Source organism: Panulirus ornatus, chromosome 14, assembly GCF_036320965.1.
Source record: "Panulirus ornatus isolate Po-2019 chromosome 14, ASM3632096v1, whole genome shotgun sequence".
In the NCBI taxonomy this organism is placed as follows: domain Eukaryota; kingdom Metazoa; phylum Arthropoda; class Malacostraca; order Decapoda; family Palinuridae; genus Panulirus; species Panulirus ornatus.
Genome location: NC_092237.1, coordinates 10,464,910 through 10,480,613, shown reverse-complemented (window position 1 = coordinate 10,480,613; position 15,704 = coordinate 10,464,910). Strand labels below are relative to the sequence as shown.

The following is a 15,704-nucleotide window of genomic DNA, read 5'->3' as shown; positions in this document are numbered from 1 at the left end:
GTCAGAAAATATGGACTGTTTTCTTGTAAGAGCATGTTGAGAATAGATGCTGAAGATATCCTTTGGAATAAGGTGGCATTGTAAGATGAAAATGCAATGTAGTAGGAAGCTAGGATGATGTCCTATAACTGAAATGATTTATATACATAATTTCATCCACTTAAAATGAGAAGTTAATGAATTTCACATAGACAATAACAGGTATGCAAAGTTTTAGAGTGGTACCACAGTCTACAATACAAAAGAGGAGATTTAAAATATTTGAATAAATTTTCACATGTTCTTGTAAAAACATACCTGAAAGTACAACCAGTTGACTAGCAGGCTATCAGCAACATATAAGATGCTGGGAAAAAACAGCAATGTATTACACCTTTGAGATTCACTAAGTTTAGGGTTCAATTTCTCTACCAGCAGGGCCTAATAGTACAAACTGAGTACTGATTCACTTATCCCAACACCAGTGGTATAGTAGATTTCTTAACATGTTACATGAGAAAAAGGATATCCTCTTTGACTAAATATTAGCATAAATCTAAATTTATGAACATAATGCTTTCTCTGAAAATATATCAAATCTGGACACCTTAGTATTATAATACTTGACTTAAATAGGAAAGAGTAACTTATTTTCTCATAAGTTTTTAAGGCACCAAAATAAAGTGAGACAATATTCTCAAAGTTTTATACATATTATAAATTATTATCATTACCTATATGCATTATATGCATCAAAAGGGAAGATTTAAGATGTTGGGAACTCAATTAATGCAAACAGAGCAATAAATGCATCCTAAAACTCTGCTTTTAGTGTTGATATAGAGAAAACTTGGACTTCTTAAGTTGCAGTGTACTATCTTAACAGGACTGTAGCTAAAAACAAAATCCCATAGAGATGATCACATTACTGTTAAAAACTGCTCTGTTATATCATACAATAGAAAAATAATATTTTATGTTACTGTATAACATTTAACAACATCCCGATACTCTTTAAAATTTCATGTCATTATAATAAGAAGGCTGCTGAACTTGAACATAAACAGTTTCCACCATTCCCTCCTTATAGTCATAGAACTGGAAAACCTGGGAATCTATAAAATACAATATTTACAGCAGATTCAAAATGAAAACTGCTTAATATTTTCAACCAAAAAATGTACTTTTCCCTTCTACATGGGGTGGAATCACTACATGAAGACTTGTAGCCAGTTGCAAAAGCACAACTCATGCCCAAATCTAAATGCTCATAAGGAAGGGGTTGCTCCAAATCCACCCCTTTTAGCTGCCTTTTACAACTTACAGAGGTATGGAGAATATACATTCTGTGGCTCTATACCCTGGGAAGCTATAAGAGGAGCAGCAACTTGGAGAAGTAGACGGAAAAAATAATCAGCTTTACAGAATCAGGCAGTAGCCTCTGGCTTAATTGTTATGTTATTTTCATTAGAGGAAGCATCTATACACTTCCAAAGTCCATAAGTCTTTCCTACTGTTGTCTGCCACAGTCGCAATGTGCCATCTTCACTTCCAGAGGCATACAGTTCACCATCAGGACTAAATCTAACACAGTGAACTGGACCAAAATGGCCTTTGAAAGACTCTATCTCGACATTAGTATTGTAGTCAAACTTGTACATCTTAAAGTCTTCTCCACCACAGATGAAGACAGAGCGATCTGGATGGAGAGAAGCAGAGTATACAGCTGTCGGGACAGTCACTTCACGCTGCATTTCAAGCCTGAAACAAACATTACAGACAGAATAACAAGAATACAATAATCTTGAAACGAGGCATTCAAAGATTCTTTCAAATTTCTATATTATACATATTCTCTCATGTGTTTGGCTCATACAGAATCTCCATGCAACAGTCTGCTCACATTTTTCTATCGATCCTGTTAAAATCCATTCTTACCACGTGCACTCTCTCATCCTGGCCAGAAGGCTTAACCAACATACATCTATACCCTTTGCCCTTATCAAACTATTCCTTTAAGTTATTCTTCCCTTGCCTCCAGTCCAGGTCCTGTGATCTTACTTTGTCTAGTGCTTTACTCATGAAACTGTATTCTTTATAGTATCTGTTTCTCACTAACTTTTACTTCCTGTTACCTGGATAAGCTGCTTTGAATAAACTGTAATTTGATCAAGTACTATGATGATTTAGACTTTATTTGCAGATCCTGTGATATTCTCTGGAATTCTTAGGCTCATCATACATGCAAAGCCTACAATTCTTCCCTGCATTATCTTGTATTTCAAGAATGATAAATCAGATTTTTTTTAAAGTTCATTTCCAATATATTCAAACCTGTATTTAATCAACATTTAAAATACTCAGTTTATAAAAAATATCTAGCTGCTTCCAGAACATGGAATGGGAGTTACAGCTACTGGTGATGTGTGTATCATGTGTTACAAAGCTGTAACCCACTAAAAAAATATCATGATGATTTAGTCTGTGTTTAATAAATCCCGATTGCATTTCCCCAAATTCATATATTTATATTCATATGTTCAAATTCATATTGTCTCAAGACTATATCCTTATTTAGCAATGAGTGTTGTAAAATCACTTCATTTTCATGCCAGATAAACTGGTTGTAAGAGAAAGCTGAAGATACATTCTAGTAATTCTTACAAGGAAAAGGACTGAACTTATGGGCCTCATGTCCCAATGTGTCTGGAAACATACAAAAGTATAATTGGGAGTCAAGTACAAATTCTATATCAAGGGACATACCAAGCTGGGAAAAATATTAGAACTGACTTTTACAGTATTACTGCCTTAGCCATTGGCTGTTAGTTCTCACCATCACATTGGACAATTTTCATACAGCATCAATGTTGCTAAAGTTATAAAAATTAACCTGCTCCTACTTTATCCTATGTATGAACACTCCAAGGAACATTATGCACATATACTTCCTCATATGTGAATGAAAGTGGTATAAAAGTATGACATATTAATAAAATGAATGATTAATCTGGTAGAGTTTATATGAATATGGTAAAAGTAAGAAGGGAACGTGGGAAAATTCATTAAAATCAAGAATGAAGTGTGTTGGTATGGTACTGAGAGGAGTGCAAGGTGAATACTGAAAAAAGTTTAAGACTAAGCTACTGACAGAAAAATAAGTAATATAAATTATGAGAGTAGTAAAAGCTTTGCGGAAGATGAAAGCCGGCAAGGCAGCAGGTTTGGATGGTATTGCAGTGGAATTTATTAAAAAAGGGGGTGACTGTATTGTTGACTGGTTGGTAAGGTTATTTAATGTATGTATGACTCATGGTGAGGTGCCTGAGGATTGGCGGAATGCGTGCATAGTGCCATTGTACAAAGGCAAAGGGGATAAGAGTGAGTGCTCAAATTACAGAGGTATAAGTTTGTTGAGTATTCCTGGTAAATTATATGGGAGGGTATTGATTGAGAGGGTGAAGGCATGTACAGAGCATCAGATTGGGGAAGAGCAGTGCGGTTTCAGAAGTGGTAGAGGATGTGTGGATCAGGTGTTTGCTTTGAAGAATGTATGTGAGAAATACTTAGAAAAGCAAATGGATTTGTATGTAGCATTTATGGATCTGGAGAAGGCATATGATAGAGTTGATAGAGATGCTCTGTGGAAGGTATTAAGAATATATGGTGTGGGAGGCAAGTTGTTAGAAGCAGTGAAAAGTTTTTATCGAGGATGTAAGGCATGTGTACGTGTAGGAAGAGAGGAAAGTGATTGGTTCTCAGTGAATGTAGGTTTGCGGCAGGGGTGTGTGATGTCTCCATGGTTGTTTAATTTGTTTATGGATGGGGTTGTTAGGGAGGTAAATGCAAGAGTCCTGGAAAGAGGGGCAAGTATGAAGTCTGTTGGGGATGAGAGAGCTTGGGAAGTGAGTCAGTTGTTGTTCGCTGATGATACAGCGTTGGTGGCTGATTCATGTGAGAAACTGCAGAAGCTGGTGACTGAGTTTGGTAAAGTGTGTGGAAGAAGAAAGTTAAGAGTAAATGTGAATAAGAGCAAGGTTATTAGGTACAGTAGGGTTGAGGGTCAAGTCAATTGGGAGGTGAGTTTGAATGGAGAAAAACTGGAGGAAGTGAAGTGTTTTAGATATCTGGGAGTGGATCTGTCAGCGGATGGAACCATGGAAGCGGAAGTGGATCATAGGGTGGGGGAGGGGGCGAAAATTTTGGGAGCCTTGAAAAATGTGTGGAAGTCGAGAACAGTATCTCGGAAAGCAAAAATGGGTATGTTTGAAGGAATAGTGGTTCCAACAATGTTGTATGGTTGCGAGGCGTGGGCTATGGATAGAGTTGTGCGCAGGAGGATGGATGTGCTGGAAATGAGATGTTTGAGGACAATGTGTGGTGTGAGGTGGTTTGATCGAGTAAGTAACGTAAGGGTAAGAGAGATGTGTGGAAATAAAAAGAGCGTGGTTGAGAGAGCAGAAGAGGGTGTTTTGAAATGGTTTGGTCACATGGAGAGAATGAGTGAGGAAAGATTGACCAAGAGGATATATGTGTCGGAGGTGGAGGGAACGAGGAGAAGAGGGAGACCAAATTGGAGGTGGAAAGATGGAGTGAAAAAGATTTTGTGTGATCGGGGCCTGAACATGCAGGAGGGTGTAAGGAGGGCAAGGAATAGAGTGAATTGGAGCGATGTGGTATACAGGGGTTGACGTGCTGTCAGTGGAGTGAATCAAGGCATGTGAAGCGTCTGGGGTAAACCATGGAAAGCTGTGTAGGTATGTATATTTGCGTGTGTGGACGTGTGTATGTACATGTGTATGGGAGGGGGGGTTGGGCCATTTCTTTCGTCTGTTTCCTTGCGCTACCTCGCAAACGCAGGAGACAGCGACAAAGTATAAAAAAAAAAAAAAAAAAAAAAAAAAAAAAAAAAAAAAAAATGAGAGTACAAGAATAAGAAGAGTATACCAACATCAGAAACTACACTTCCAAGAACATTATAGTTCAGCTTTCTACTCTGCATTCTTAAATTTCATCCATCTTTCCAACATTAAACACAATGATTCAATATATCCCAGGACCCAAGGCACCGAAGACTTATGGCTCAATTGTCCTACACTAGCCCTACAAACACACAGACAACGTCACATTTCTTGACTAGTTGATGTACCCAGCTTGACGAGTGCTGTGGAAGCCCCATAAAAGGAGGTCCTAAAGCTTGGAGGTTAGGTAAAATATATAATGTTACATATAACTCTAGTGGTGTTCTTAGACTCCTTCCACAAGTAATAGCACCAAGAACAAGGCTATGTTACTGTTAATGGTTAAGATTACAGCATTGTTCAGGAACCCACCTTACCCTAGCCCTGAACAGGGCACAAACTTGAAGCCGCAGGAGTCCCATAAAAGGGGACCTGGTTATGCATGCATAAAGTGATAGATATGCATAACGTATGAGATACCTCAGTAAAATATCATATATGTTTCACATATCTATACTTCCAGTATAATCTAAAGATAGCAAATACCTGATAAAAGTACACAACATACATTTCTGGGTTTAAGAAGGCAACTTTGGAACCATATGTCACTGTCAGGGTTTTGCCATCAGCACTAAGTTCCATGCTTGTTGGGTTATTTGCTACCTCTAGCTTCTGGATCTCCTGTAAACAGATAAACAAATCATTAGGAAACATGAACTCAAGATATTTTTATGAATGCACAAACCACTCAAACTATTTATTACCCACATCAATTCCATCCTTATTTATGTAATGGTCTGCTTTGAAAAGTACTTGCATGACACATTTCCCTATCTGATCCTACTTTCAATGAAAATCAAATTTGTAAGTACTGCTTCATCATCTTTGTACAGTAACTTTTTCTACTGTAATCATTTCTCTGCACTGTTCACTCAAAAGCACTCCAGAGCCCCTTCGGTTGCTAAAATTCTTAAACAAACTCAATAGAAACAGGACATTTATAAGCATTCTCTCAGTCTGATCCATTACAACATTACATCCATAAACCATGCTCATGTGTCTAAAGTGTTCAATAGTGATCCACATTCTCTAAAGTTCCATCTATGGGTTAGGAGAATATTTTTCAGAAACCCCTCTATAAATTACAGTGATAGGTAGATAAAATCAACAAAACAAGGAATTACTATACATCTAAAATTTCCAGGAAAAAATGCCTATTCTCTTTGTGTATTGTAAGTGAATAACAAAACACATACGAAGAAACGAGTCCCATGAAATGATGCATATATGATGATATTCTACCTGACCAGATGCTTTGTCCCAGACACGGATGGATTTATCTTCTGCACAGCTCAGCATCTGTTTCCCATCATTCATGAAAAGGACATGTTTCAAGCCACCAGTGTGCCCAGCAAAAACCTGTGGCTCTGAAATTCACAGAATATCTATACATTAAAAACACATAATTATTGGAATGAGTAGTAACCATCATGTAAGGCATCATATTAGAATGTCTTGTTTTTATACATGGAAAAAAAACGACAATCTCATCATAAGAGCATCTGTCCATGCTTAAACTGTTGTGCTGGTGTCTAAAAACATGATGAATGTGAAAAACATATTCAGTAGTTGGGCTGGGATCGAATGACACTGATATCCTGGGTAATACACAGTTAAATTGCATTATTCACAGTACATCTACAGCCTAATATACCATTACTGAAGGCAAAAAGGGTAAAACTTTGTGCTGTACTGGTTATGAAGGGTTGTGAACATAAAAAATAGCTAAATGCGAAAAACTACTGCAACCTCTTCTTTATATGTTATGTACAAATGTTATTTCTAACTAAAACTAAGTGTCAACATAAGCTGTACATTTGAATGAATTTATTTCCACTTTTGACCGGCAAAACAAATCTCTACTCATCTCACTACTGAAAGATGTTCAGTTTCTATTGAGCAGCCAAGTTGCAATAACCACGTATAAGATAACCACATATGGAGGTACACTTTAGATCATTCAGATATACACAGAACTTATCCATAAACCTATCACACTGCAGCAATACAAGAGTTGATTGACAGGTAGATATTGATGGCTAATTCTTATGAGTAACCCAGCTTCAGCATTATTTGGGAAACAAAGTGATTCACCTTTATGAATATTGTAATTCTTAAAAATCTATACCTCTGTATCATATATGAGGCTTGTGAGGCTTATCATGTATGAAACATAGGTGAAGATGTGGAGTATCAAAATGGTACCAACACATGTACAGCCTTAAGCTAAAGAATTTGTGGAAGATGGCAAATCAGTATGACATGATTTCTCATTATCATCTTCACTTTATAGAAATTGAACAAAAACACTTATTCACATAATACCAATATCTTGTTCATTAAAAGTGATCAATCAACTTTTTGACAAATCAAACTAATGGGCCAAATAGCTCTTGCCTGCATTACCAGGTAAATTTCAATCACTTTGTGTCATGACTGCTTTATTATGTTGACTTAGCTCTAAACTGATACATTTTAAGTAACCAGAGATGAAAAACATAAAAAATCACACAGGAAGGAAGACTGACTTCATATTCTATGTTGTTTAACAAAAGAATATAATATTTACCTGCTTCTGGTTTACCCAGATCAAATATTTTGAGGAGCTTTTCATGGGAGCCTGTGAGTAATTCACTGGAGTTGGGAGAAAATGCAACACTTTTGACAATATGGGAGTGTGAGAAATTGTGCAGCTCCTCCCCAGACACTGCATCCCACACCTGCACACCGAAAGAAATCTTCTCAGTTATCAACAGCAGTTTTATCATTTACACAAGCAAGAAGTAATTCATACATGCTAAACTTCATGAATCTATCATAATATTTCTGAAGCCCTAATGCCTCTTTCCAAAACAACAGCAACATTACTATCATCTGAGACAATTTCTGCATACAAAACATACATTTTCTATACACCTTACCTTAGCTGAGAAATCAGCTGCTCCAGTGGCTGCCCGAGATGCATCAGCATTAAGAGCTACTCCCCATACTGCTCCCTTATGACCCTCAAATGTTCCAATCCAGTCACCAGTATTACCCTGACGGAGCATTGGTTTCCCATCTGCATCGATAGGAAAGTCTTATATTTCATTCAATCACTAACATATTACAACTTCATTTCCTTAAAAGCATTAGAATTTACATGAAATAACTTGCCCAAACATAAAATCCAATGATAATCGCAGCATGAAATGAATGGAAATTTCAATAACTTATTACTGGATTAGTAAACAAGTCTATGGCTTGTGATGTTAATGTACAAAACTCAGTTATCTGTGTTACACTATACAAACTATGTACAGGAACACTATTCACTTCCCTTGCATAAATCTCAAAAAACAGCACCAACTTATTTAACATATAACAGACACTGCTCCTCCTTCCACCAAAATGTGAGAACTCCCAAAGAATACCAAAAACTTGATATTAAGAGGATAACTTCTTTTTCCTCTCTCTGCTCAAATGAGCTGCCACTGGGGTTTGTTAAAATAACAAACAAGTTTTCAGAGTAAGTCCAAATGAAAGTACTCAGAGGTTCTATGCTTAAATGAAGGACAAGATCCCATCATGCAATAAATTATAAACTAGAATGATGGCTATAAGCTCATGTGTATTATGGTAGAAACCTGCTTTGGGGTAATGGCCCTTAATCTTGTTAGACCAGCCTACCATCCCCAGAAAGATCAACCAGCACATTATTAGGATACTAGCATGGGTAAATGGATTTTTCAGAAACAAAGATGGCTAATATTTATGAGTCGTATCCCCCATCAATGCCCTAGGGAACAAGCTTTTTGTTAAACAAGATCCACATGGTACACTGGGAACTCTATGTATATCAACTGACTTATATCTCTCTCCTGTGTCTCCCCTGATGATGTGATTATTACACGAAAGTGCACTTGGGAACATTGCATTTCATTTTCCCCGTAGACTCATAGGGATATATATATATATATATATATATATATATATATATATATATATATATATATATATATATATATATACATATGTATATATATATATATATATTTTTTTTTCATACTATTTGCCATTTCCCGCGTTAGCGAGGTAGCATTAAGAACAGAGAAATGGGCCTTAGAGGGAATATCCTCACCTGACCCCCTTCTCTGTTCCTTCTTTTGGAAAATTAAAAAAAAACAAGAAAGGGGAGGATTTCCAGCCACCCACTCCCTCCCCTTTTAGTCGCCTTCTACGACACGCAGGGAATACGTGGGAAGTATTCTTTCTCCCCTATCCCTGGGGATAGGGGATTAAGAATACTTAATATATATATATATATATATATATATATATATATATATATATACAACTGACTTATATTTCTCTCGTGTCTCCCCTGATAATATTATTACATGAAAGTGCATTTGGGAACTTATCGTGTTTCATTTTCCCTGTGGACTCATAGGAATATCTTGATCACACACAAAATTGTGAACCTTTCCAATATATAAATAATGGAATGGAGAAAAACTGGAGGAAGTAACATGTTTTAGTTATCTGGGAGTGGATCTGGCAGCGGATGGAACCATGGAAGCGGAAGTGAATCATAGGGTGGGGGAGAGGGCGAAAATTCTGGGAGCCTTGAAGAATGTTCGAAGTCAAGAACATTATCTTGGAAAGCAAAAATGGGTATGTTTGAGGGAATAGTGGTTCCAACAATGTTGTATGGTTGTGAGGCGTGGGCTATGGATAGAGTTGTGCGTAGGAGGGTGGATGTGCTGGAAATTAGATGTTTGAGGACAATATGTGGTGTGAGGTGGTTTGATCGAGTAAGTAATGTAAGGGTAAGAGAGATGTGTGGAAATAAAAAGAGCGTGGTTGAGAGAGCAGAAGAGGGTGTTTTGAAATGGTTTGGTCACATGGAGAGAATGAGTGAGGAAAGATTGACCAAGAGAATATATGTGTCAGAGGTGGCAGGAACGAGGGGAAGTGGGAGACCAAACTGGAGGTGGAAAGATGGAGTGAAAAAGATTTTGAGTGATTGGGGCCTAAACATGCAGGAGGGTGAAAGGCGTGCAAGGAATAGAGTGCATTGGAACGATGTGGTATACTGGGGTCGACGTGCTGTCAATGGATTGAACCAGGGCATGTGAAGCGTCTGGGGTAAACCATGGAAAGTTCTGTGGGGCCTGGATGTGGAAAGGGAGCTGTGGTTTCGGTGCATTATTACATGACAGCTAGAGACTGAGTGTGAATGAATGGGGCCTTTGTTTTGTCTTTTCCTAGTGCTACCTCGCACACATGAGGGGGGGAGGGGGTTGTTATTCCATGTGTGGCGAGGTGGCGATGGGAATAATACAGGGAGACAGTATGAATTATGTACATGTGTATATATGTATATGTCTGTGTGTGTATATATATGTGTACATTGAGATGTATAGGTATGTATATTTGCGTGTGTGGACGTGTATGTATATACGGGTGGGTTGGGCCATTCTTTCGTCTGTTTACTTGCGCTACCTCGCTAACGCGGGAGACAGCGACAAAGCAAAATGAAAATAATAATAATATATACATATATATATATATATATATATATATATATATATATATATATATATATATATATATATATCCCCCCCTGGGGATAGGGGAGAAAGAATACTTCCCACGTATTCCCTGCGTGTCGTAGAAAGCGACTAAAAGGGGAGGGAGCGGGGGGCTAGAAATCCTCCCATCTCGTTTTTTTTTTAATTTTCCAAAAGAAGGAACAGAGAAGGGGGCCAGTTGAGGATATTCCCTCAAAGGCCCAGTCCTGTTCTTAACGCTACCTCGCTAACGCGGGATATGGCAAATTGTTTGAAAAAAAAATATATATATATATATGAAAGGAGAAAGTTGAGAGTAAATGTGAATAACAGCAAGGTTATTAGGTTCAGCAGGGTTGAGGAACAAGTTAGTTGGGAGGTAAGTTTGAATGGAGAAAAATTGGAGGAAGTGAAGTGTTTTACATACCTGGGAGAGGACAATTCTTAATTAGCCCAATGAGAAAATGAAAACATGATCTGGGACAAAGGTAAATAGTGAAAAATTTATTGCCTTGTACTTAACAGAAAAAGATCCAGCCAATATGACAAAACAAGCATAGCACAGGGTATGCCTAGCACCCAAAGGTCAGTGACCTTCCTCTTCCAATATTCCCTTATAATACAGTACAGTACAGTAAAGTTAATCAAAAACTTCTGAAAATACACTCTAAACCAATTCTTTAATCTCACCTGAAGAAGACACTTCAAGACAATTTTTTAATAAACATATTCAAAATTAATAAATTGTGATATAAAAAGAAAACAGAGTATAGTACTTATACAAGGAAAATATGGGAAAGTAATTCTAGGTATACAATCCTCAACTCATTGATAGAGCTTCAAAAGTTTATTCTGAAGGTAATTAGTGATAAGCGTAAAAAAAGGCAATTTCAGGAAGAACTGGACTTGATGGCAACATTGACTGGGCTCTGGATACTGCGACTGGACCGAAATACAACACAAGTTACTAATAACTGCTGAAGAAAATGACAAGAGAGCAATGTTTCTTGAACATATGCCCCTTAAATAGCTTTGTCTTACACTGTCGTCAGGCTACAACTGCTCTAATGATTAATGAACACATGTATCCAATACGTCTTGTTTATGAATAAAGGAGCCTTGGAGTTCTAACAGTGTCTAATGTGTACATTTACTTTAAAGTCTGGCCACTAAGGGGTTGTAAGTAGAACGCGAGCCGAGTGAAAGTTGCTGCAACACAGATCAGACTTGACAGACGGCCAAAGGCGATGACACCGCACGGGAACACATTTAATGAAAGTTCTCGACACAGCACTTATGCCTCACCTTTGCTTGCAGAGATGAGGAAATAACCATCGGAACAGAGCTGAGAGAAAGCCAGATAGACAACTGGTCGAGTGTGGCCACTACATGTTAGCGGCGTCTGGCGTAGCGTAGTTGCCATGATTGTGTCGTCTGCCTACAGCTGACTTTCTGTTTTACTTTTGTAGAGTCTTTAAACTACAGGTCCGAATTTATATTATAATTTCTGTATTTAAAAAAGTCATGCGCTTAAGTTTAGGGATGGTATAGATGACTGTATTTATTATCCTAAATTCATAACAATACATGATTCTTTAATTTCACGTTGTTTTGAGTACAAATGAACGAACTGTACAAAAGTATTGGAACACACGAGAATGACATGTATGACAACAAAGAGGATTTAACCAAAGGATTATTTCTTAAAATAATCTGGCGGAAAAGTACGTGATCATTCAACACAATTCAAAACGAGATGGTTCGATCGTGAAAATGGATTACTATCGTTGAATGAAGCACAAAAATTTTAAAAACTGAGAAACAAATCCCGGTACTGGGATAATATAACCACTGCGCTCCCTGTCATGTGCCACCGGTGGGAGAAAGGTAGACCATATGAATTTAATCATAAAATTTAAGTAAAACCCCTCGTATACATGGTAATGTCCTCTTAAAACTGCTTCACCTTACAATATGTCAACATGACCCATACTGTAAGACTGAGAAAAGAACAAGGGTTAACAGGAATATGGGAGAGAGGAATTGCCGAAGAGACAACTATACTGGGAGGGAAAGTCAGGTCCCAGTTTGCCTATAGTTGTGTTAATTTATCTTTTTTCCCACTGAGGTGCCAAAAGTCAGCCTCCGAATAACGGTTTAAACAGGTATCCATTGCTATCTTAATTAATGTATGAAAAATAGCATTTGGTTTATTACCAGCGACTGAGTAGTAGTCTCTTTAAAGAGGAAAAACATTTTGTCTTATCTACTTACTGGTACACAAGTAATGAAACCCCACTTGTCTACACACAACAAAAAATTCTAGTTAGAACGTAATGTTAATACACTTGGGTCTATAATATTCAGGCTGGGTTAATTACTACTAGTACTTATAAAGGTGGGGTTGTTAATCACACTAGTACTAATGAAGTTGAGACTTTAATAAGTGAATTACCCAATAGCATGAGTGATTCATACATTCAAGAAACATGCTAAAAGGAAAATATATGCCTTAATATTATGCATTGTAGTTGTTCAACACCAGAAAATTGTAAGGCTGAGGTTGGGACACAATACGGATAACTCAACAAGGATGTATCAGTATTACAAGAGAATGTAACGACTTTCAGAGTAGCTACTGCTGGTGCAAGAACAGGAAACAGGGCATCTTACAAAGGAGAGTCCTGTGGTAGGAAAAATAGGCTAGGAAAGACCATTTCTCTCCCCCGGACATAGATAGATTTTGTGTTCGGTATAGTTGACCGGGACAAATGTGCATGTTTTACTTCAGTGCTGGGGCAGGATATCAGGTGAATGTCCCACTATTTAAGAGAATAAATAGATAATATGGCAGGAGGAGAGGTGTCGATCTCCCGTTGGCTTAGCTACAGGAGGGAAGAAGCACTGACATATATATTTTTCTGACTATGATGTATGAGGTACAGTTCGGCAATCGCCTCTCCGCTTCCTCATACTGTGACCTTGTCCCTCAAAGATGGTGCAACATACCTGATGATTTGGATATGGATGTGGTTGCTCCTATACACAAACAGTAAATAGTGTACAAGTAACCACAGACCAAAGATCCTTCTGTACTCAGTATCATTTCACAGTGTTCAATGTATAACCTATTATACAAATATCTTGTAATGCACAGTGTTGTGATGGATATCGTTGTTAGAAAAAAAAAAAACACTGGATACAGTAAATCGTGATATATAATCATCTGCACTGTAGCGTGCTTAATGAAAATTTTATTTTGTTTCAGTCACATGTAAGTGGTCGGACGCATGTCGTATATGTTGAATGGTTGGCGATAGGGGAGAAAGAATGCTGTCCACGTATTCCCTACATGTCCTAGAAGGCGAGTAATGGGCGGGAGCTGATGGCTGGAAATTCCCCCTTCCAACATAACTTTCCAAAAGAAACAGAAGCCAGGTAGGGATTTCTCCCCTAAGGCTCCCCATCTGTTCTTGGCGAATATGAAAAAATACATACGTGCATATAATATATATATATATATACCCAAATAAAAGCTTTTCTAGATTTACTTAAGGATACCCAACAGCTTCATTTTCTGTAAATTTTCTCTTGCAAATTCGAAGATGGAATCTTTATCAAGGTTATACTATAGTAAATGTGGGTTGACAGCAGTCCGTTCACGCGGTCATCACTCATTGTCCACCCCCTCAATAATATATTCAGATGTCTTCGTCCAACAGACCGGTCACACTCGTATGTTACAAGCATCGTACAGTTGATATGCATCATTTCAATAGACGTTAGTTCTATTTGCTGCTGTATTCGAGACCTTCATTATTTATTTGCCCTTCCACATTATTTACCAACTGTGCATCTATGTTAACCGTTGATGCATTGGCCCGGACAACCGTCTTTATACATTTTCGCGTGTTGGCGGCATGATGAATTGGAGAACGAGGCTTAAGGCGAGCATTGGCCTGGAATATTGCCTGTCAATTATCCTGTGCGGCCGCTTCATGAAGGCGAGGCTGAGCGTGAGCTTCAGGTTAAGTATGAAGGTTGTGGTGAGCACCTGCCAGGACCTGCCCTCTTCACACCTTATCTGTGTGACGAGTTGGTGAGGTTTATATTACGGTTGAAGGTGGATCTGAAGGTTAGGTTTGGGTGAGCACTGCCCTGGATTGATCTCTCTCTACATTTCGTCTGGTGGGATGACTGTCCTCTAGGCAGCCGGTAGCATGTCGGCCTCGGTTGAACAGAGGCAATAAAGTAAATTAGTTTCATCAAAGTAAACCTATGAAGTCAAAGTTCTCTAAAAGCACGAATGGAATTTTCTTTATTTTCTTCCATAAACGGTTGGGTCAATTGTGTTTATTAAGGATGATCATTATAATCACTGTGGTTTAAATTCATCTAACACACTACGTTACACATGTTCCCAAACTAGAGACAATATCACTGTACAATATCACTTTTTTGACAGGGTTTCCTACGAAGTCCTATATCTCCAGCTTCCTGCCTTTACTTCACGCTTTAGTAACAGGTTGTCCACATTCACCAAACAAGTCATATGCATACACAGGACACGGCTGTAGTATTGCTGTTATAGAAATAGATACGAGAAAATACAATAAGACTTTTTGTTAAGAGGGATTTTCATTTTACGAGTTTCACTCACCAAGGATCCAGCTGGTCAACAAGTACATCATCGCCTCTGGATAACAGCCTTAAAAACACCCGTTTCTTGGGTTCATACATGTTGTAAACGACAGACGTAGATATGCTAAAAGATACTCCTCGGTTGAATGATACTTACGTTCACTTTTGTATTTTCTTCCTAATTTACCAAGTTGTCTGTGTGTGTTATGACTGTCTCGAAGATGGCGGGTATGAAGGTCGGTTCGTACCAAGAATCCGGGTTTCATTTTTTTTAACTGTACCTGGCAGGTAGGAGCAGTCCCGAGTTATTTCATCAAATGATTATCTGGACCAATGGTAAATTACTATGGGAATCAAAATATATCATGAACCTTTCTCAATTAATCTAAGATCGTTTCTGCATGATTTTCTGAAATGTACGTCGCGCACGCGTATAGTGAAAACTGTAAGAAATGGTCATTCATACTAGATTTCCTTATGTATGAAAAAAATATAGAGTAAAGAACTG

General features: G+C 37.8%; 1 protein-coding gene across 2 annotated transcripts; it reads right to left on the bottom strand.

Annotated features, from left to right (window-relative positions):
• Positions 1-266: 266 nt before the first annotated feature.
• On the bottom strand, positions 267-15,477 carry wmd (serine-threonine kinase receptor-associated protein wmd). 2 transcript variants are annotated; one of them, XM_071669592.1, is made up of 6 exons: positions 15,354-15,477; positions 7,922-8,061; positions 7,570-7,720; positions 6,243-6,367; positions 5,509-5,621; positions 267-1,740 (listed from the first exon to the last, which is right to left on the bottom strand). In XM_071669592.1, the coding sequence occupies exons 1-6, from the start codon at positions 15,460-15,462 to the stop codon at positions 1,407-1,409; spliced, it is 972 nt and encodes a 323-aa protein (XP_071525693.1). In that variant the 5' UTR covers positions 15,463-15,477; the 3' UTR covers positions 267-1,406. The 2 variants fall into 2 exon arrangements, with proteins under 2 accessions (XP_071525693.1, XP_071525692.1); XM_071669591.1 differs by lacking the exon at positions 15,354-15,477 and adding an exon at positions 11,861-12,024.
• Between the last annotated feature and the right edge of the window lie 227 nt (positions 15,478-15,704).

Excerpts from the sequence above, each read along its gene's own strand:
- wmd (XM_071669591.1), bottom strand. The coding sequence starts at position 11,978 with ATGGCAACTACGCTACGCCAGACGCCGCTAACATGTAGTGGCCACACT. Across the intron at positions 8,062-11,860 it reads CCTCATCTCTGCAAGCAAAG|ATGGGAAACCAATGCTCCGT; the intron begins GTGAGGCATAAG and ends CTATCGATGCAG. Across the intron at positions 7,721-7,921 it reads CAGCTGATTTCTCAGCTAAG|GTGTGGGATGCAGTGTCTGG; the intron begins GTAAGGTGTATA and ends TTCGGTGTGCAG.